This window comes from Corythoichthys intestinalis, chromosome 3 (assembly GCF_030265065.1).
Source record: "Corythoichthys intestinalis isolate RoL2023-P3 chromosome 3, ASM3026506v1, whole genome shotgun sequence".
Lineage (NCBI taxonomy): Eukaryota > Metazoa > Chordata > Actinopteri > Syngnathiformes > Syngnathidae > Corythoichthys > Corythoichthys intestinalis.
In genome coordinates, this window is record NC_080397.1 from 55,033,444 (window position 1) to 55,057,254 (window position 23,811).

Sequence of the window (23,811 nt, forward strand, 5' to 3'; positions counted from 1 at the left end):
CGAGAGCCGCAATCCAGCTTGTTTTCCAAATCTCCCTCCTTTAACACACCTGAATCAAATGATCAGCTCATCAGCAAGCTCCGCAGTTGCCTGACAACAATCCTGATAATTAGATTCAGGTGTGTTGGAAGAGGGAGACATGGAAAACAAGCTGGATTGCGGCTCTCGAGGACCAGGGTTGGCCACCCCTGAACTAGAGGTTAGGTCGGGCCAAAAAAATTCAGCCCTACCCGGCCCGCGGGTATTAAAGCCCGACCCGGCCCTAGCAATTCACTTGATTTGCAGGCCCAAGCCCGAAAACCCCCAAAATTTTATGTTTTATTTAAAGCCGCGAGCCCGAACCAGCCCCTCCCCCGAAATTTTGTTTTCTTTGTAGGCCCGACCCTGTTTTATATGTGATGCCTCAGGAGAAGGAGGAAATGCGGGGATGCGATGCGTGCATGCGTTTTGTGTGATCAAATTTGTGACAATGCCTGTGCATAATGATAACAATTTAAAGCCTGTTTTTTGTAATAAATTCTCCCCAGTTAAACAAAACTGTAAGATGCATATTCAATAAACATTTATATATCTTATATTTGTGTGTCTGCTCTATCAGGCGGATAGTAAGGATACAACAATACTCTGTTTTATATTGAACCGTCCGATACGCCCTCTTCGATTCAATACGCCAAAACATTCGATCCAAACGAAAAGCTCCCAAAATGTATTTTCCGAAAAATGTATTTTTGTTGCCTCTCTCCCTAAAATGTCCGGCGCAGCTTTGCCTTGAAAAAACAAAGTCTGCCGCTGGCACACCCCTTCCTCCCCAACACTGCCTGAAAGGTGGGAGGTGTGGCGCACGAGGATCATTGCTCTTGCCGGCTTCAATGTCGTACAGATCCGTTGTTTGGCAGCATTTTGGGTGAGCTGGTATACAGTCCCCACTGGTATATATTAAACAAAGACTGTCTTTACGTATACAGTGGGGAGAACAAGTATTTTATATACTATCAATGGGAAAACCCATTGGCAGTGTATCAAATACTTGTCAATGGGAAAACCCATTGGCAGTGTATCAAATACTTGTTCTCCCCACTGTACATATACAGTTGTGGTCAAAAGTTTACATACACTTGTGAAGAACATAATGTCATGGCTGTCTTGAGTTTCCAATTATTTCTACAACTCAGATTTTTCTCTCATAGAGTGATTGGAACAGATACTTCTTTGTCACAAAAAACGTTTGGTTCTTTTATGACTTTATTATGGGTGAACAGAAAAAAGTGATCAAATCTGCTGGGTCAAAAATATACATACAGCAGCGCAAATATTTGGTAAAATGTCCCTTGGTCATTTTCACTTCAATTAGGCGCTTTTGGTAGCCATCCACATGCTTCTGGCAAGCTTCTGGTTGAATCTTTGACCACTCCTCTTGACAGAATTGGTGCAGCTCAGTTAAATTTGATGGCTTTCTGACATGGACTTGTTTCTTCAGCATTGTCCACAAGTTCTCAATGGGGTTTAAGTCAGGACTTTGGGAAGGCCATTCAAAAACCTTAATTCTAGCCTGATTTAGCCATTCCATTACCACTTTTGATGTGTGTTTGGGGTCATTGTCCTGTTGGAACACCCAACTGCGCCCAAGACCCAATCTTCGGGCTGATGACGTTAGGTTATCTTGAAGAATTTGAAGGTAATCCTCCTTCTTCATCATCCCATTTACTCTCTGTAAAGCACCAGTTCCATTGGCAGCAAAACAGCCCCACAGCATAATACTACCACCACTGTGCTTGACGGTAGGCATGGTGTACTTGGGGTTAAAGGCCTCACCTTTTCTCCTCCAAACATATTGCTGGGCATTGTGGCCAAACAGCTCGATTTTTGTTTCGTTTGACCACAGAACTTTCCTCCAGAAGGTCTTATCTTTGTCCATGTGATCAGCAGCAAACTTCAGTCGAGCCTTAAGGTGCCGCTTTTGGAGCAAGGGCTTCCTTCTTCCACGGCAGCCTCTCAGTCCATGGAGATGCAAAACACGCTTGACTGTGGACACTGTGTTCCAGCAGCTTCTAATTCTTGGCAGATCTGCTTTTTGGTGATTCTTGGTTGAATCTTCACCCTCCTGACCAATTTTCTCTCAGCAGCAGGTGATAGCTTGCGTTTTCTTCCTGATCGTGGCAGTGACAAAACAGTGCCATGCACTTTATACTTACAAACAATTGTTTGCACTGTTGCTCTTGGGACCTGCAGCTGCTTTGAAATGGTTCCAAGTGACTTTCCTGACTTGTTCAAGTCAATGATTGTTCAAGTCAATAATCACTCGCAAGAAATTGCTAATTCGTGTTGCTGTATGTATATTTTTGACCCAGCAGATTTGATCACTTTTTCTGTTAACCCATAATAAAGTCATAAAAGAACCAAACTTCATAAATGTTTTTTGTGACAAAGAAGTATCTGTTCCAATCACACTATCGGGGAAAAATCAGAGTTGTAGAAATAACTGGAAACTCAAGAGAGCCATGATTATGTTCTTCACAAGTGTATGTAAACTTTTGACCACGACTGTATTAAACAAAGACTGTCTTTACGTATACCATTGGCAAACCCATTGGCAGTGTATCAAATACTTGTTATCCCCACTGTACATATAACAGTCCCACTATATACTAGTCCTTCTCAAAAAATTAGCATATTGTGATAAAGTTAATTATTTTCTGTAATGTACTGAAAAACATTAGACTTTCATATATTTTAGATTCATTACACACAACTGAAGGAGTTCAAGCCTTTTGTTGTTTTAATATTGATGATTTTGGCAAAAAAGTATAGAAAAAACCAAAAATTCCAATCTCAAAAAATTTGCATATTTCATCCGACCAATACGAAAAATTTATTTTTTTTACACAAAAAAAGTCAACCTTCAATCATATCAGCTATGCACTCAATACTTGGTCAAGAATCCTTTTGAAGAAATGACTGCTTAAATGCGGCGTGGCATGGAGGCAATCAGCCTGTGGCACTGCTAAGGTGTTATGGAGGCCCAGGATGCTTCGATAGCGGCCTTAAGCTCATCCACAGTGTTGGGTCTGGTGTCTCTCAACTTCCTCTTCACAATATCCCACAGATTCTCTATGGGGTTCAGGTCAGGAGAGTTGGCAGGCCAATTGAGCACAGTAATACCATGGTCAGTAAACCATTTACCAGTGGTTTTGGCACTGTGAGTAGGTGCCAGGTCGTGCTGAAAAATTGGCACTGTGAGCAGGTGCCAGGTCGTGCTGAAAAATGAAATCTTCATCTCCATAAAGCTTTTCTGTAGATGGAAAAAAATCTCCAAAATCTGATAGCTAGCTGCATTGACCCTGCCCTTGATAAAACACAGTAGACCAACAACCAGGCCCGGTTTGCCCACCAGAGTGGGCACTAGGAAATCTTGAGGGGGCACCCCCAATGCAGGCTTTTTTTTTACTCTCTGCATTTCTCCGTGCTTGGGACCGGCGCAAGTAAGACACTGGCTTGTGTCCCGTTGAGGCTGCATTAATTTTTTGGGTGTTTATTTGTTTGTGGGTTTTTTTTGTTTAGTTTTTTTTTCCGATTCATCTATCTACTTATTCTTGCAGTCGGCGTATTGTCACGATGACGTCATCTCGCATAGCAACGTGTCGCCATTTTGAGATGGGGCACGCATAGGTAAACATCCGTAGACAAACGTTGTCTGAAATTCATATATTTCAGCTGTGTTTTGTGTCTTTTTTTCATATAAACGTCTTAAACATACTTATTATTATCACGAGTCACTGCCGACAGACGCGAGGAGGCGATACAAAAATTAGCGTGTATTGGCCTCCAAATCTGCCCATACAAAGTCGCAGCTGATAGCTGGATAAATAATCCAAAGGAACTGCCTGCAGTGGAGTTCGGAAACAGGAGGAGAGAGAGGAAGTGTGCGGATAACAAACGAGATTGGAAAAACAGCTTGTTTATAGGATTGCTTGTTCGGCGTGGTTGCGTTTATCCTGCAATAAAAAAGTAGGTGAGGCCAACTCTCCGTGCGTTCTCTATATCCAGTGCGACGCTACATTAGATATTCCCCATATTTTGATTGGGTAAGCACGACTCACGTCTGGGTGGGCCATCCCCACCCCGGCCCCCCCGTTGATCCGGCCCCGAGCAGCTGACATGGCACCCCAGACCAGCACTGACCGTGGGTACTTGACACTGGACTTTAGGCATTTTGGCATTTCCTTCTCCCCAATCTTCCTCCAAACTCTGGCACCTTGATTTCCGAATGACATGCAAAATTTGCTTTACCATTTCATCTGAAAAAAGTACTTTGGACCACTGAGCAACAGTCCAGTGCTCAGGGTCCCCCCAAGATTGATACATCTAAATTCGAGACTTTTAAGACCTTTTTTAATGCCATTTCAACTGAAAATAATACTTTTCTCGCACCCCTTATTTAGATAATATTGAATCATATTAAAAAAATAAAGCACTGAACCTCAAATTTAACCTCAATTACTAAGTGTGTTTGACAAAAGAATGCGCATTTATTGAAGATACAATTAAAACACATTTAAATATAAGGTCTTTCAGAATTTTTTTCCCAAGGATAAAATGGATTTTACACTATTTTTATAAAGCAACTTCAGAAATTACATTTGCAATACAATAGGTTTCCCTTTTAAGAGGACCTAGTCAAGGTGGTAGGTAGGTGATTGTCAAGCTGGGCTACTTAACTGTAACGTGCTTGGGAAAATCTTGCAATTGGCAGTGAAAGTTTAAAAAACAGCCACTAAATGGCAGTATTTACCATTAATTACCACAAAATAAAAAGCTACACATGACCATTTCCCTTGGTAATTGTTTTTTTCTAATCACATTACAAGAAGTATACAAAACACAATTTAATCCTTTATTGAAGACATTTCTTTTAATCAGATAGAGAAAATCCACACTCTTATTCAATCAAGAAAAACATTTAAACATTTAAAACATTTTTTAAAGGGATCCTCTATTTTTCAGACAAGTAATTCTTAAAAGATAAATGTTAGTATGAGTTATAATAATTTGATATTAAAACCCCTCTTAATGTTTTTGTTTTAATAAAGTTTGTAAAATTAATTTAAGTGATAGGTCCCTATTTTTGTTACGTCGCAGTGCGTGACGTCACTGGTCCCGTTGTCTCGTTAGCTTTCCCAATATGTCGTCAGTTCTACCCTTCCTATTTGAACCAGATCTGAAAAGTGAAAAGCAGGACAGCACTGTCGGTCGTTCACAAGACGACCATCAGGGAAAAATGCTAACAGCAAATACCTGATAAGACAAAAGTTGGGCAAAACTGGTGATGCGCGAGGGTCCTGTTGGGAAGTCCGGTTGGGAGCGAGAGTGTATGCTGTCCGGTTTTATTAGCAGATATTCAAGGTAAGCATATTACGTTTTCAAACTTATCCCAATATAATTATGTAGATTGTTAGCATCCAGAGCTGTCGTGTGCTTTACATACAGTACAGGCCAAAGAGCACACCTTGTGTAATCCATGTGTTGTACATTGTAACGCGTGGTAGCTAGGATGTGTGTATAAAAGTACCAAAAAGGGGAGAAGCTTCCACTATGCACATTTATTCACCAAAAATAATATTTCCACCTTTACCACTCTTCACTGGGGAGTTCAGCAGTACGAAAACACGCCTTCCCTGACGAACTCCAACATTGTTGTTAGGTCCACGTCAGAGTCACTGTCGTCACTGTAGCGTGCCATAGTGCTTTAATTGTTTAGTATGATTTGGGGAAAACTACCACGAAGAATAGTCAACATAAAAGATAGCAATAGTAATCCAATTCCGCGTTTTTTACTCCCTCGAATATCCAGGAATTAGACCGATTCCATGGCAATGTCACAGCCGCTCAGGCTGTCAATTTCACAAAATAGACTGATCCGAAAAGCTGCTGTTTGGGGCCGACAAATAAAAAAAATGGACAGATCCGAAACCAATATTGCAGACGCGGTGGGACCATCGGATCCAGAAAATAGACGGATCCCTTACTTGACTGAGGATCCAGGAAAAATGTTCGGGCACCAGTTGTAACGCGTGGTGGGTAGGATATGTGCATACAGGGACCAAAAAGGGGGAGAAGCTTCCACTTATGCACATTTATTCACTAAAAATATTAATTCCACCTTGACCACTCACTTCACTCCCCTTGTTTCCACTTGACTGGAAATTGCATCCAAAAGCAGCCCATCGTGGCATTTTACTTTAGGCAGCAATAAACAATTGTTGAACACGCTACACATTTGGAAAGATACCAATTACGTCATCACTGCGAGCCCGTGAACCATGGCGCCAACTGATGGTCAAAATATGGACTAAATATTTTAAAATATTGCCATTGATTTAACATTGTATGTGTTTCTAACAACATATTTTAGTACAAGAGAACAATTGTGGTTTATTAGAGCCTACATGTTTTTAAGTTAGAGGATCACTTTAACATTTAAAAACCGGTCGCTGTACTTTTATCCAAACATGCTCCAAAACAACGATAATGGGTTGCGCCAACAGCCAGACGGGTTCACGCTCGTCATGCTGCCTCAACGTGCCCACATTTCGGCCATTAAAACCCAAAATTAGGTTTTTCCAGAATCAAGTCAACAGAATGATTTCATGATACGGTTTCCCACAGGCAGAGCTGGAGGCATTAGAGAATGGGTGCCTGTTGCGGGGTATCGAATTTCAAACTACGGAACGCTAGAAGGGCCACAATTTATCGCGCAAAGCGGGGTTGCGTGATGCCGTTAGTAAATAGTTTAACTTAAAGCTTTGTTAAAAATGTGTATTACGACCAGGGGTCACGTTAACCGAATATTTTCCGTCGTTGACCGTTTTTTTAAAACGGTGACGGAAAAAACAAGTCCATCTGTCATTTTGACAGGTTGCAATTCAAACCCCAGACCACAGGGTGGCGAGTGAGCATATTAATTAGCTATTGTCTCTTTTGATGCATGACGTCGTTGGCCTTACTCGGAAAAATGTCAAGGCAACTGAGTGTCCGAACTAAGGCTACATTCATACTACAGGTCTTAATGCACGAATCCGATTTTTTTCGTGTTTTTCCGACTCGAGTGAGGCATTAACTTGAAGGTCTGAACGTGACAAGTCGCATAGAACGGGACCATTTCAAATCTGATCTGGTTCACTTTCGTATGTGGTCTAAATCCGATCTGGGCCACATTTGTCCAGACTGTCGCGGCGGTTCGTACTGTCCAGTCCCGCAAATCGGATTTAATGCAGCAATTACGTCAGCAAAAAGCGAGAGACGGTACGGTAGCTACGGTAGCGATGCAGCTGTACGTTATTAGCGCCTAGCTGGCCTTGAACACAGCTTTTGGAGTTGTATATGGATCGACAGCATGCACGCACTGTTTGTGCATGTCACACACATACGAGCAGTTTGCCCCGACTCTCGGCCGTGTAAGCAATGGTGAAATATTGCTTATATGGAGCAGAGAGAAAACCGATCATTCTCAGGCTTATCCGCAAACCCTTTTTAAAAAAATTTTTTGTATGACTTGTCAAGTCCGACCCTTCCTAAAAAGCCGTGTTCAAGGCAAGCTAGGCGCTAATAACGCACAGCTGCTTGATGTGTGATGGCGGGGTGTGGATTCTCTGTTAAGCTTGTTCGGACAGAATATTAATTAGAGATGAATTAACACAAAATATTATTGAATGTCATTATGATCATTTTAAAAATTTAAGTGACGGGTAAAAATAGATTATGACCGGATTTTTATGACCCTGTCAGTCAAAATGACGGACAACGAAAAAGTCTAGCGCAACCTCTGATTACGACCGGCCCAAACGTCAGGCCGGCCCACCGGGAACTGTCCCGGTTCTCCCGATTGGCCACTCCGGGCCTGGGTCCAACTGTTTGGACTTGGTTGTCTTGTTGAGGCTTTCGTCGAACATAACAACTAAGGCATCTGAGCAGTTCCTTGCGTTAGCACACAGTACTGTGCGATTGCCAGCTGTTGTGATGTTGATGCTAATGATGCTAACGGCGCGTACGCACGAGGTGTAGTGCAGTGCATCTTAAAAATTCTACGCGTCATCATCGTTATGGATTAAAAAACAACAACTTCATAACGGATATAATTTAGGTTGCACTGAGATGTTCTTGAAAATTAAAAAAAAATCCAGACTTACGACAGCTAATTTAATACTTTTAATACCTCTAATAATGGAAAACTAAATTCAATGCTTTTTTAATACTTTTAATAACCCGGGGATACCATGAGTGCTGCTTCTCTGTAGCCCTGGTCAGGCGCTTCTGCCACTGTTTCAGGTTCAAAAGTGGCTTGACCTGGGAAATGCGGCACCTGTAGTCCATTTCCAGCACACCCCAGGACTGGAATCGGCCCTTCTCCATAATCTTTCTCAGGGTGCGGTCACCTCTTCTGGTTGTGCATTGTTTCCTGCCACACTTTTTCCTTCCCACTCTGCGAACGGCCTATTCGTTAAGAAATTTCTTTCTGTATCCTAGCCTCTTGCTTGAGGGTGTCAATGATGACCTTCTGGACTGCAGTATGCCATCGTCACAAGTAGTGTTGGACTCTGGTCTCCGCCCCCTTTTATGTGAATGCGAAGTAACTCTGACTGGGTTGACACAGGTTCGACTAATCAACCACATAATAGGCGTCGTAGCACCGATTGACCACAAACTAGATAACCAGGTTTTGTCAACTCCGGTTACCCACTGGTAAGCAGGATTAACTCTGGGGAGGTTGAACTCTGTTCGCAGAATAGGCCACAGACCTTTGTAATTGTTTTGGAGACCTGTTTAGTGTGTGTGTGCTCAATTACTTCCAAGTGAACCGGTGAGTCTGACTTTTTTTCCATCCGTTGTTAGCGGATTAGCCACCATGCTGACTTACACTACCTTATGGGTTCATGCGATTTTTGTCTGTTGGTGCTTTATGATTGTATTTTGTTACGTCAGCATGCTAATGCTAACAAGTGAATACTATTGCATTTTCATGTCTTGGTGCTTTGTTATTGTGTATTTTTATGTTAGCATGAAAATGCTAATGCTAACATGCTAATGCTAACATGTGAATAGTATTGCTTTTTTGTAACTGGGTTGGTTGGTTCATGCAGGCCAGGTGGTCCTGCCCTGCCTTGGGACCACTCCAACATACGGATGGCGAGCAAGAACTTGAGCCAGGAGCCTGACGACCCTTTTTCTTTGTCTTCAATACAAATCAGGGTCTGGTAGGAGGCTCTGCAGTCCGTTTTTCTCTCCCCACGACTCAAGTCAAGCACTTCAAATACCCATTCAACTTGTGATGATTCAAGCAGCGCTAATGGTCACCCACCTTGTATCGCCATAAAACTGAAGGCATTCATTCATGCTGTTGACTGTTTGTTACTTACGAACGTCGGGGTGGGGAAAGCAGTTTTCCCCCCCCCCTCTATCGGTTGATCAACTTTAAATTGTGTACAGTCAGATTTTGTAAATATGTCTCTGTATCACATTTCTTTAATACACTTTTCATTTAATCAAACAAATTTGTCATTATTCATTGCCGCTGCCCTCCAGTAGCCGTACATGATCTTCCTGATATGCCCACTATTTTGTCACCTCAGTGGTGCTTTTAACAACACGGCTCATACTTGTTACAAAAACATTTCTCCCAACAGTCACCACCTGAGTTCGGGCTACCTGAAAGCCAAGCACTACATGGATGAGGAGGAATACGAAAAAATCATCAGCGAATGCACTAAGGAGGTGGACTCGGAGGGCCGCTACATGGCTGAGGCGCTGCTCCTACGCGCCACCTTTCACCTGTTGACTGGCAACGTCGTGGCCGCTGAGGCCGACTTGGACCGCATCATCAATATGCAGGAAGCCAACGTCAAGGTACATTTGCTAGCTAATAGCACCGGATCCCATGGATGGATGAATGGTTGTAATTAGGGCTATCAAAATTATCGCGTTAACAGGCGGTAATTAATTTTTTTAATTAATCACGTTAAAATATTTGATGCAATTAACGCACAAATGCCCCGCTCAAACATATTAAAATGACAGCACAGTTAAATGTGTACTTGTTGTGTTTTTCGGAGTTTTGTCGCCCTCTGCTGGCGCTTGGGTGCGACTGATTTTATAGGCTTCAGCACCGATGAGCATTGTGTAAGTAATTATTGACATCAACAATGGCGGGCTACTAGTTTATTTTTTGATTGAAAATTTTACAATTTTATTAAAATGAAAACATTAAGAGGGGTTTTAATATAAAGTTTCTGTAACTTGTACTAACATTTATCTTTTAAGAACTACAAGTCTTTCTATCCATGGATCGCTTTAACAGAATGTTAATAATGGTAAAGCCATCTTGTTGATTTATTGTTATAATAAACAAATACAGTACTTATGTACCGTATGTTGAATGTATTTATCCATCTTGTGTCTTATCTTTCCATTCCAACAATAATTTACAGAAAAAATGGCATATTTTATAGATGGTTTGAATTGTGATTAATTGCGATTATTTACGATTAATTAATTTTCAAGCTGTAATTAACTCGATTAAAAAATGTAATCGTTTGACACCCCTAGTTGTAATATCAGGAAACTTAAAGATGGGGGCATGTATAGGGTTGGGAATGAGCTGGGTCGCCGTCAGCTTTCACTATCGATGCCCTGATAACCGTAAATTCGGCACTACAGAGCGCACCTAGAGCTTCACTATCCAAAATTTGAGACCGACCGACCGATCAGAAATTGCAACTTTGTGTTAAAAATAGCCGCGAATACAGCGATTACAAAGTTAACACTATAAACTTTCTTTAAATAAAGGACTACTTACGTTTGATCATTGATAGGCATGTAAAAAGCTCTCCTCATGCACATTAGCTGCATGTTAGCTGCACAACAACTGCAGCCACCGTCCTCCGGGGAACGGAGCTGTAAATTGCTCTCCACCGGGCGGTTGGCTGATCAGCGTTGACAATCGGCAAGCCAGTCGTCATGTCAAATGTTCCGGGCTAGTTATGTGGGATTTTCCACTTCGAAGACTTTGGAACATCACTCGGTTCGGGTTAGCATGTCGGCTAGCTGTCATGCCTCCCATTGTTTACATTCTCCGAAGCCGGGGAAAGGAAAAGACAGAAGCCCGATTTAGGTGTAAAAAAATATCGTTCGGGAGGTGCGACAGTAAAGGTGAAGTCGACAGTTTTGACCATTATGGAGTCATTTTGCCATGTCGTCCTGAATAAGTGCATTTTTATTATTTCATATTCCGAATACTGTTATTTGTAATGACCATGTCATTTATTTAGCAATTGGGGGAAAATACTTGGATAAAAAGAATATCCTGTAAAAATAGTGGAGAGACAGAAACTGACATTTTGCAGCTCTCTTCGTCGCGTTTTCCTCGTTGTGAATAATTCCCCTTCTATGGGCTGAATTCTATATCAGATGAAACCATGACCCCGCCGACGTCATCCTCCTGTTGTGGACGCTAGAGCCCTTTAATGGTAGGCGTGGCTAAACGGCGGATTAAAAGACTTAATTCCTTGTCATTTGCGCTTTGCCAAATTGTTCTAGATAGTCGAATCGTCTCAAAATGATTCTAATTCATATAATAATGCTATTTAAAACATTTTTACTCCTGTCGTTGGCACTTTAAAATCTCCATAGTAACTCGGAGTTAAAGGCTGTAAGTGCCAGCGCTACCATGGCAGCTTCGTTGTAACATATTGTGGATGTCCTTTCTTTTTAAATCTCTCAAACTACTCATGGCTAGCCTTAACTTGTTCTTATGTCGTGGTAGAAATCATTAGTCCTCTTTAGCAATAAAATCCGATAGTGCCTCACGAACACAGCAAACGGCTCGCTAGCATAGCAACTTCTTCGAAGCAAAATGTGGCTTTTTATTTATAACAAAGAAATAGTTAGCCTTAAATTCTTCTTCTGTATTATCATAAAACATCTTGTCAGCCTTTACTGGTCATTATCTCGCCTTCTCACAGACGATGCCGTGGGAATGCTCGCACTATGACGCTTTGACAGTCCACGATAAACGCGGACTGCTACACTTTATAACTCAAGAGTGTTGTTATATAATGGCACACTTCTGCTAGTAGGCAGATACACTAAGTCTACCCAAAGCTCCAAGATCTAAGCATGGTGTTCTACCAGCCTGATAAAGCACTGGGGAAAATCCTATTTAAAATGCTTCCTCATACACCTGCTCATTTTCTTTTTCATGGTTGTCCGCAGCTGCGTGCCAACGCCCTCATCAAGCGTGGGAGCCTATACAACCAGACTCACGAACGCTTGCTTTCCAGAAAGCACTTCAACATGGCAGCAGAGATCGACGCATGCAATCCCGATGTGTACCATCACAGGGGGCAGGTAGGAGTAACGATAGGGTGTCCATATTTTGATTTCCAAAAAAGAGGACACTCGGCCCGGTCTTGAGATACTTGAATTTTACTCAAAGATCACTCAAAGATGCCTATATCATTTTATTATATTTAAAGTGTGCCTCCTCCATCTGGATAGAAAAATTCAGTTTTATGAAAAAAAAAAAATATGGCAGAAAACACAGACCAGACTGAAAAAGCAGTTTCTGCTCTTGACTTCTCTTTACAAGACACTGCTGTATTTTAAGCCAAAACAACTGTTGTTTGATAAAACAATATGTCTATATGCTGCCATAACAGATTCACGGCGCATTAAGCCCCCGAACTATTTTTAATTTGCCTGTTACAGACGTCGTGCAACCGTTTTTGTTTCAACCCAGTAATTATTATTATTAGTATATTATTCAAAATGTCATTTTTAGCTTAGAATCATTCATTGATGTCTAATATTTTATTTACTTGCATATTTTAAACCTTTAAAGAAATTACATCACAATGAAAAAAATGGCGTCTGTATAAAAGTCACGGATATCGACATCATAACTTTCTCTAAATTGAATTTTTTTTTGTTACTGTCGCATTTTCCCCGATATGTTAGATGATAAATAATCAATACAAATAAAGAAAAATTAAGAAAAAAAAGGTTTAAAAGGGTAAATATATGAAAATGAAAATCTCGACCACTCCTTGATGTCTGCGATTTCCGCATCAACACCCTTGTTATATTACCATGTTTCACCCATAAAATCCAGCTGTGGCCATTCACAGCTGTGTCTTGATACTCAGTGATACATGCGACATGGAGTTTTTCGATCGAAACAAGGTAAGTACACGATTATATCTCATTAGTCATAGGGTCTGTAATTCTGCTCTGGCGTGTTCTCACCTCCAGATAGGGTTTTGCTGTTTTAAAAAAAAATGCCCTCCTGTTCAAAGTTTTTCTTCCCCCAGAAAATTGAGATTTTAGGGTTTCCAATGATGTATCACACATGCATATCGGACAAGTTTGAAATTTGGCCAAATTGGGGGTCTTAGAGCGAAACTTCAAGTCACCTGAGTCTTTTCCGCCATTTATATTGCCACATAGTATTTACATGGACGTCAATGGTATCAACTTACATAGGCGTCAATGGAATCCAAGTACATTGGCATCAATAGAATGAAAAAACATAATTAAATGCCATTAGAAATGAATGGGAAATTTGGACGTCCATGGCCGTCAATGGCGGCACCCTCCATAAGCGTCAATGGAATTGGGGAAGTTTGCGGGACACATCCTATTGATATCTGGTCATTTTCTGTTGATTGTGGGTAAAAAAAAAAATTTCCCATTGAAAATGAATGGGAAAAAATTTGGACGTCAATGGTATCAACTTACATAGGCCTCAATGGAATCCAAGTACATTGGCATTAATAGAATGAAAAAACATGATAAAATGCCATTAGAAATGAATGGGAAATTTGGACGTCCATGGCCGTCAATGGCGGCACCCTTCATAAGCGTCAATGGAATTGGGGAAGTTTGGGGGACACGTCCTATTGATATCTGGTCATTTTTTGTTGATTTGGGGAAAAAAAAAATTCCCATTGAAAATGAATGGGAAAAATTTTGGACGTCAATGGTATCAACTTACATAGACATACTGGACTGTCTCAGGAAATTAGAATATTGTGTATTCTAATTTTATGTGACAGTCCTGTATGTTGGTGCTATCGTCAACTGGATGTACAGTATATATATATATATATATATATATATATACAGATATATATACAGGACTGTCTCATAAAATTAGAATACACAATAGTCTAATTTCCTGAGACAGTCCAGTACAATGGAATCCAAGTACATTGGCATCAATCGAATGAAAAAACATAATTAAATGCCATTAGAAATGAACGGGAAATTTGGACGTCTATGGCCGTTAATGGCATCACCCTCCATAAGCGTAAATGGAATTGGGGAAGTTTGGGGGACACGTCCTATTGATATCTAGTCATTTTCTTTTGATTTTGGGAAGAAAAAAAAATTCCCATTGAAAATGAATTGGAAAAAATTTGGACGTAAATGGCAGCACCCCCCTTAAGCGTCAATGGAGTTGGGGGCGTTTGGGGGACACGTCCTATTGATATCTGGTCATTTTCTGTTGATTTGGGGAAATTTAGTTTTTTCCCCATTGAAAATGAATGGGAAAAATTTTGGACATCCATGGCCGTCATTGGCATCGACATCCATATAGTCAATTGAATCCAAGTACATTGGCATCAACAGATTCGACATGCATGGCCGTCAATGGCATCACTGCAATATAAATTCAATTGGAAATCCCATTGTAAGTGAATGAATGGGAAATGTTCTCATTAGAAATGAATGGGACAGTTTTTGGCAAATTTCCGGGGACCGTAATTTTAATCAAAATTCTGTATACAACTTTTGTGCCCCTCACCGTCACGGAATTTTTGATGCCCAAATTGTGTGTTTTCGTCAAAAATTGACGGACTAGTAACAATTTGAAACTTGTCTTTTTTTCCCATTAAAAATGAATGGGCAGGTTTTTGGCAAATTTCCGGGGAACCGTATATCTTTTCCAAATTGTGTTAATAACAAAACATTAGAACATAAACATTAGAAATCAAGCATTTAATTGTTTGTAACATAAAACAATATAGAAATTTTAAAATGTTAAGTAATAATTTGTTTATATTTTTTTATACCCAACTTGCTTGCTCGTACATGAGGAATATAGAGAACCGGTTTTCGATTCCCATCCCTAAATATAAAACTAACATTCAACAGAATACACGAACGCAGAACAAGTAATACTAGACTAATACAATGTACAATATATCTCTGCATCACATATAAGCCAATATAGACCAGACACAAACTTGAAAGGTGTATGGAGCACTATAAACTAGTGCTGTCAAGATTATCAAGTTAATGGGCGGTAATTAAAGTATTTTAATTAATCACGTTAAAATATTTGACGCATTTAACGCATGCGCGGAATGACCCGCTCATGCATTGCCTCAAACGCATTACAATGACGCTGTTTTTTGCGAGAGCTAAGAGGCAAAAAAAAAAAAAGGCGAGTGGACACAGGCGTTCATTGGACCGCACTGTTTATTGGCATAAGCCTCGGCAACTCCTTCACAATAAACATAAGTATCATTTAGTGAAAGCACAACAAAAATAATATTCCCATCTCTCAAAAAAAAAATGTTCACAAAAAGAAAAGCGCTTCAATCTGTATTAATGAGGCCCCATTCTTACACAGTTAAACAAAAATGCAAAAAGAACTGGCATTTTGTATCATAAGTTCTCTTCAACTTTGGCGGACAGAATCTAATACAAAAATCCAGAAAATCATATTGTATAGTTTTTAAATAATAAATTTGTATTTAACTGCATGAAATAAGTATTTGATACATTACCAACTAGTCAATATTTTGGCTCTTAGTTCTTTTTTAAGAACCCCTCCTGTTCTCCACTCATTACCGGAAGTAACTGCACCTGTTTGAACTTGTTACCTGTATAAATGACACCTGTTCACATGCTCAAACAAACAAACTCCAACCTCTCCACAATGGTTAAGACCAAAGAGCTGTGTAAGGACATCAGGGATAAAATAATAGACCTGCACAAGGCTGGGATGGGCTACAGGAAAATAAGCAAGCAGCTTGGTGAGAAGGTAACAACTGTTGGAACGATTATTAGAAAATGGAAGTTGAAAATGACGGTCAATCTGCCTCATTCTGGGGGTCCATGCAAGATCTCACCTCGTGGAGCATCACTGATCATGAGGACGGTGAGGGACCAGCCCAGAACTACATGGCAGGACCTGGTCAATGACCTGAAGAGAGCTGGAATCACAGTCTCGAAGAAAACCATCAGAAACACATTACGCCGTCATGGATTAAAATCCTACAGTGCACGCAAGGTCCCGCTGCTGAAGCCAGTGCATGTCCAGACACGTCTGAAGTTTGCCACTGACCATCTGGATGATCCAGAGGAGCAATGGGAGAAGGTCATGTGGTCGGATGAGACCAAAATTGAATTTTTTGGTCTAAACTCGGCTCGTCGTGTTTGGAGGAAAAAGAAGGATGAGTACAACCCCAAGAACACCATCCCAACCATGAAACATGGAGGAGGAAACATCATTTTTTGGGGCTGCTTCTCTGCTAAGGGTACAGGACGACTGCACCATATTGAGGGGAGGATGGATGGGGCTATGTATCGCCAGATCTTGGCTGACAACCTCCTTCCTTCAGTGAGAGCCCTGAAGATGGGTCGTGGCTGGGTCTCCCACAACGACCCAAAGCAACAGCCAAGGCTACTAAAGAGTGGCTCCGTAAGAAGCATCTTAAGGTCCTGGAGTGACATAGCCAGTCACCAGATCTGAACCCGATAGAAAATCTATGGAGGGAGCTGAAAGTCCGTGTTGCCCGGCAGCAGCCCCGAAACCTGAAGGCTCTGGAGAAGATCTGCATGGAGGAGTGGGCCAAAATCCCTGCTGCAGTGTGTGCAAACCTTGTCAAGGACTACAGGAAACGTTTGGTATCTGTAATAACAAAGATTTCTGTACCAAATATTAAGTTCGATTTTTGTGATGTATCAAACACTTATTTCATGCAATTAAATGCAAATATATGATTTAAAAATCATACAACGTGATTTTCTGTTTTTATGTTTTAGATTCCGTCCCTCACAGTTGAAGAGAACTTATGGTACAAATTACAGACCTGTACATGCTCTGCAAGTGGGAAAACCAGCAAAATCAGCAGTGTATCAAATACTTGTTCTCCCCACTGTATATCCGTCTTGTGTCTTATCTTTCCATTCCAACAATAATTTACAGAAAATATGGCATATTATAGAGCTGGTTTGAATTGCGATTAATTACGATTCATTTTTGAGCTGTGAGTAACTCAATTAAAAATTTTAATCGTTTGACAGCCCTACTATGAACGTCTCTTAGAACTACTCCTTATTGTGGTCTCTAACTGCCTGATCTCTCGCCAAACCGTCAACCCAGTAGATGGCGGTAATGCCCCATGATGCCAGGGGTAAACTGGCAACAAAAAAACAAGATGAAGACGTACTCCTTCTACCGCTCCTACTCGTAGGAGCCACGTCAACGCAGGCAAGTGCTACCCCCCAGCGGCCGGAGGGATTCTCTTCAAATTGGTCCCGTGAAAAATCATAAAAAACGGATTTTTTTACTGAATTTATAAAACCTGGCCGGACGGTAAAAATAGGATATCAAAAGAGGACTTGTCTGAGCAAAGAGGACGTTTGGTCACCCAAAGCAAGCAGCTTTTCATACAGCTGGAAATCTCTCCAAAAGGTGACATACTGTGGTTCTATTTACTCTCAGCTTAAGATGGTGCTGAACCAGTTTGAAGGAGCTGTAGAAGACTTTGACAAAAGCATCCTGCTCAGATCTGACTTTGCTCTCACCCAGGCGCAGAGGTCCTTCGCTCTGGTGAGTTTTAATGACCATCCATCACGTTTGTTGAATATTTTGGGTTAAAAGCGACAATTGTGGTTTTCAGTTCACACACGATTACACCGAGTTCTTCGGAACCGAAACAAAAATGCAAGAAGCCCTGGATGGATGCAAGGACGTTATCAAAAGGTTTCCCACTTGTGCAGAGGGCTACGCACTATACGCTCAGGTAGCAATGTGTATTCATTCTTACTGTGACATCTAAACTTTAACATTCTTTCGTTGTCTTTCCCAGGCTTTAACCAGGATGAAACTGTTCGGAGAGGCAGACGAGATGTACGACAAGTGTATTGAAGTGGAACCAGACAACGCCACGCATTATGTTTACAAAGGGTAAGGGTGATGCTCTTAAGCAGTTGCAAAGGCTTGTATTAAGTACCACACATCATAAGCGGAGTTTAAGGGGCTGAAAAGTGTCATTGCATGTAATTGACTCTCCTATATATGTACTGTATATATGTGTGTATGTAAATGGCGGAAAACACAGACAAGACTAAAAAAGCTGTTTCTGCTCTTGCATTCCTCTTTAAAAGAAACTGCAGTATTTTAAGACAAAACAACTGTTGTGTTTGATAGAACAATATGTCTATATGCTGCCATAGCATATTCATGGCACATTAAGCCCACAAACTATTTTGAATTTGTCCGTTTTACCCTGAAAACCCCCGTTTACAGACATCAGGCAACCGCTTTTGTTTCAACCTAGCCATAAAAATAAGGTAATTGTTATTATTCAAAATGTCTGTCATTTTTAGCTCAGAATCATTAATTGATGTTTAATATTTAGTTCCAAAAAGAAAAATGACTTGAAAAAAATATTCACTCGCGTATTTTAAACTTTTAAACAAATTACATCACAATGAAAAATTTAGCGTCTGTAAAAAAGTCACGGATATCTACCTCATAACTATGGCTAAATTGTATTTTTTTGTTACTGTCGCATTTTCCCCGATATGTTATATGATAAATAATCGATCCAAACAAAGAAAAATTGGGAAATAACGTTTAAAAGGGTAACTATATGAAAAGAAAATCTCGACCACTCCTTGTTGTCTGCAATTTCTGCATCGCGACCCATGTCATATCACCATGTTTCACCCATAAAATCTCCAAAAAGTCCGGCTATGGCCATTCACAGCTGTGTCTTGACACTCGGTGATACATGCTACATGGAGTTTTTGGATCGAAACAAGGGAAGTACGCGATAATATCTCATTAAAATCGTGGCGTCTTTAATTCTGCTCTTGCCTCCAGATAGGGTTTTGCTGTTTAAAAAAATGTTGTTTTTTTTTAAATGCCCTCCCGTTCAAAATTTTTCTTCCCCAAGAAAATTGAGATTTTAAGCTTTTCCAGTGATGTATCCTACATGCAATTTTGAAAGTTGGCCAAATTGGGGGTCCCAGAGCAGAACTTCAAGTCATCTGAGTGTTTTCTACCATATACACTCACCGGCTACTTTATTAGATACACCATGCTAGTAACGGGTTGGACCCCGTTTTGCCTTCAGAACTGCCTCAATTCTTCGTGGCATAGATTCAACAAGGTGCTGGAAGCATTCCTCAGAGAGTTTGGTCCATATTGACATGATGGCATCACACAGTTGGTGATTTGAGTGACTTTGAACGTGGCATGGTTGTTGGTGCCAGTAGGGCTGGTCTGAGTATTTCAGAAACTGCTGATCCACTGAGATTTTCACGTACAACCATCTCTAGGGTTTACAGAGAATGGTCCGAAAAAGAAAAAATATCCAGTGCGCGGCAGTTCTGTGGGCGGAAATGCCTTGTTGATGCTAGAGGTCAGAGGAGAATGGCCAGACTGGTTCGAGCTGATGGAAAGGCAACAGTGACTCAAATAACCAACTATTACAACCAAGGTAGGCAGAAGAGCATCTCTGAAGGCACAGTATGTCGAACTTTGAGGCAGATGGGCTACAGCAGCAGAAGACCACACCGGATGCCACTGCTTTCAGCTAAGAACAGGAAACTGAGGCTACAATTTGCACAAGCTCATCAAAATTGGACAATAGAAGATTGGTAAAATGTTGCCTGGTCTGATGAGTCTCGATTTCTGCTGCGACATTCGGATGGTAGGGTCAGAATTTGGTGTCAACAACATGAAAGCATGGATCCATCCTGCCTTGTATCAACGGTTCAGACTGGTGGTGGTGGTGTAATGGTGTGGGGAATATTTTCTTGGCACTCTTTGGGCCCCTTGGTACCAACTGAGCATCGTTGGAACGCCACAGCCTACCTGAGTATTGTTGCTGACCATGTCCATCCCTTTGTGACCACAATGTACCCAACTTCTGATGGCTACTTTCAGCAGGATAATGCGCCATGTCATAAAGCTGGAATCATCTCAGACTGGTTTCTTGAACATGACAAAGAGTTCACTGTACTCAAATGGCCTCCATTGTCACCAGATCTCAATCCAATAGAGCATCTTTGGGATGTGGTGGAACGGGAGATTCGCATCATGGATGTGCAGCCGACAAATCTGCACCAACTGTGTGATGCCATCATGTCAATATGGACCAAACTCTCTGAGGAATGCTTCCAGCCCCTTGTTGAATCTATGCCACGAAGAATTGAAGCAGTTCTGAAGGCAAAAGGGGGTCCAACCTGTTATAAAGTGGCCGGTGAGTGTATATAAATGTTGTAAAGCAAGAGAACAAGAAAAGATATTTTTATATTGGGTCAAAAAATTTTTCGAACAGATCATGTGACTAGCACTTTAGACGGTCATTTGCTTCGCAAATTATTAAAATAAATTAATAGATAGGGGAGGGATTTTTTTTTTTTCTAATGATTTTTTTCTTTGAATGAAAAAAAATAAATATATATATATATATTTTTTTTTTGATTGAAGCAACTTTTTGGGGGATTGAATTATTGACATGTCCAACCCATAATATGGCCCAAACACAAAAGGGATTGCACAAATCAAAACTTTTTTAATGAAAAATGAAGTGTTCAAATGCAAATTTTGGAGTCTCAAATATTTTTTTTCATTCAAAAACTTTTTTTTCTATTTTTTAAATTTTCTTTTTTTGTGATTTTTCTTTTGAAAAAAAAAATATTTTTTTGTATGAAGCAACTTATTTTTTAATTCAAGAATAAAGACACAAATGTCCAAGCCAAAATGTGATCCAAACACAAAACATTATTTCAATCCCCAAAAATGCTCCGATCAAAAAAAAAAATTTTTTTTGGACTTAAATAAAAAAAAAAAAAAAGAAACTTCAAATAAAAATAGCTTTCAAATTGCATTTTTTTTAGTTTCAAATTTATTTTTGCATTCATTTTTTTTTTTTTTTAATTGAGGTGACTTTTTTATTGAAAATATATATTTTGATTGATGCAACTTTTTTTCTTGATCGAATAATGAAGACACAACTATACCTCCATATCGCTCTGTCCAGGGGATACAATTTTTGACTGAGGTAACGAGGCACCGTCAAACCGTTTGCATTACTCTAACACACGTAATACAATCAATCAGGGAATAGTATCGTTTCTCATATGTACTGTAGGATTGTTTGTACTACTCTAAAACTCTAACACATTCATGATAGTAAAGCATCTAACTATAGTTTAGGCAGACTTCACTCCATGCCCTTGGACACAATAAAGTGAATCACCTTATCAGCCCTGTCGGGGCTCATGAGGGTGAAATGAAAAAGATGGTACCGTTTCTCGTAGGCACAGTCTAACCATTTGCATTAATTTAACGCACGTAATACAGTCAATCAGGGAATAGTATCATTTCTCATATGTACTGTAGGATTGTTTATACTACTCTAAAACATTGAATAGAATATAAATAGCACACCATAGTTTAATGAAAAGAAGCAGAATAGACACACAACGCCATCTTATCACAGAGCCCAACGTGTGCGTCACGAGCAAGATTGACGCACCAACTCTTGCAATCCGTTCTCCCGGCTACTCCACGGACAAAGAGCAGGGCGCTCTGTCCTAAAACATGTAGGGTCTGGCCCAGCCAAAAGTTGATAGCGGGCGCTTGGGACGTCAAGACCAGCGTCGGTCGCTGTGGCAACTGTAGCCGTTGTTTTGACGACCCTGGATCCAGAAATGTGCCTCTGTCGTCTGTTTTTGCCTTGTTTTTTGACCATTGTCGATAAATAAATTGTCAACCTGTTTTCGGGGAGCCTTCTTCAAACTTTTGGAACATGGAGTCAGTAAAAAGGGTTAACACAGGAAGGGAACGCGCGGAACGCGCAACTGGAGCAGTGTTTCCCACTAATGAAAGAGACTGTGGCGGCCCGCCACAGTCTCGTTTGGGCCCGCCACAGTCTCGTTTGCCCCCCCCCCCGCCGAAAAAAAAAAAAAAAAAGATAATAATCAGATGCGTCAGTCAGCCGATTACACAGCTGTAGCCCACTCCACTCTACTTGTAGAGTAGCATTTTAGAGTAGTATTTTATTTATTTATCTATTTAATAAGAGACGCAAGGGGAACGAGTGGGAAGAATGGGAGAACGAGCGAGATAGCGAGAGATAGCGGTCGCATGTCTTAGCAGCACGCTGTTATTTTGTTATTGTTTTTCTTTATTATTGTTACCACAATCAAGTGGGTAAGCAAATACAGACTTCTCTCCTTCTTCCCCATATCCGGGGCATTACAATAGTTTGGATCGGACTTTTCGGCGAAAGTGAGCGGTGGACGGCCGTCTTGGGACGGAAAGCAAACTTTGATTGAACTTGCGCGGAGAGGCGGGGCCCAAAATAAAGCCTTGCTCTACTTTTAGAGCGTTGGTCACAGTAAAATATTTATTAGTTCAAGCAGAGTAAAATGATACATATTCACGGTACAAGAACGTCGTTTCCGTGAATCAGTGTCCATCGATTGGTAAGAAAAGGCTGTTTGTACGAGTGACGTGTGGGCGCTCCCGTCAGGGGGGACATTTCGCGTGGAGTGGCTATTTTTCGGCACAACACCGGCGCGGCAACTTCAGACAATTACGGCTGACGAAACTTGGATAAATGCGCCCCCCCCCCCCCCCCCCCTTAATTTCGCGAGGTCTGGGACACTCGAAAAATGACTCTCATACCTCTCCTTGCTAAGTTAATGGTACCTCGATGTGCGTTTGTGTGGAAATTTAGTTCACGAACAACGGGGAAAAAAACTATTCACCTTCTCACCGAATCAAGTAAAACTCTTTACACGGCTATTAGAATTCCCCCAGTCCTGTAACTGGGTCAGTTGACAGAAGGACTGTTATTGTTGTGGTAATGTAGTACTTATGAGGGTCAAATAAAAAGGAAAAAGGAGGACTACGACGGCGGTCTGAAACCCGCGGCTCTCGGGCCGCATGCGGCTCTTTAGCGCTGCTTCGGAGCTTTTTTTTTTTTTTTTTTTTTTTTTTTTTTTTTTTTAATGGAAAAAGATGGGGGAAGGAAATATATTTTTTGCTTTAATAGGATTTCTAGGAGGTCAAACATGACACAAACATTCTTTCAATTCATTAATATTGTAATGAAGTTAAACTTGTGGTGGCATCGTACAACAGAGTAGTCACGTGGTGCGCTATAGGATCCACTGCAGGGAAAATAAACATTTAATCATGAGGGCTAATTATGTATTTCTAGCCAACTTAGTCATTTTTATAGTAGGCTAATATAGCTAGTATTGATAATTATAAGGCTTGTATAAGGCTTTTAATTTTTTGCTGCTCCAGACATACTGTATCAGTTGTTTTTTTTGGGGGCGGGGGGGTCAAATACGGCTCTTTCAACAGTTTGGGTTGCCAACCCTGAGTCACTACGAGATGTAAGTCGTACTATTGCTACGAGAAAAAAAGTCGCATTATTACATAGGGTAACGTAGCTGTAATCAGCAACGCATTTTACATACATGTACCGTAGCTGAGAG

The 23,811-nt window shown here is 40.7% G+C and overlaps 1 protein-coding gene across 3 annotated transcripts in view; it reads left to right on the top strand.

Moving 5' to 3' along the window:
* LOC130912847 (mitochondrial import receptor subunit TOM70-like) overlaps positions 1 to 23,811 on the top strand; it is an 88,075-nt gene that overhangs the window by 46,852 nt on the left and 17,412 nt on the right. For all 3 annotated transcript variants that reach the window (XM_057830929.1, XM_057830930.1, XM_057830928.1), the window contains 5 exons: positions 9,678 to 9,897; positions 12,262 to 12,396; positions 17,786 to 17,893; positions 17,964 to 18,086; positions 18,153 to 18,250. In XM_057830929.1, the coding sequence (XP_057686912.1) occupies positions 9,678 to 9,897; positions 12,262 to 12,396; positions 17,786 to 17,893; positions 17,964 to 18,086; positions 18,153 to 18,250 (684 nt within the window). The remainder of the gene's footprint in view (positions 1 to 9,677; positions 9,898 to 12,261; positions 12,397 to 17,785; positions 17,894 to 17,963; positions 18,087 to 18,152; positions 18,251 to 23,811) is intronic.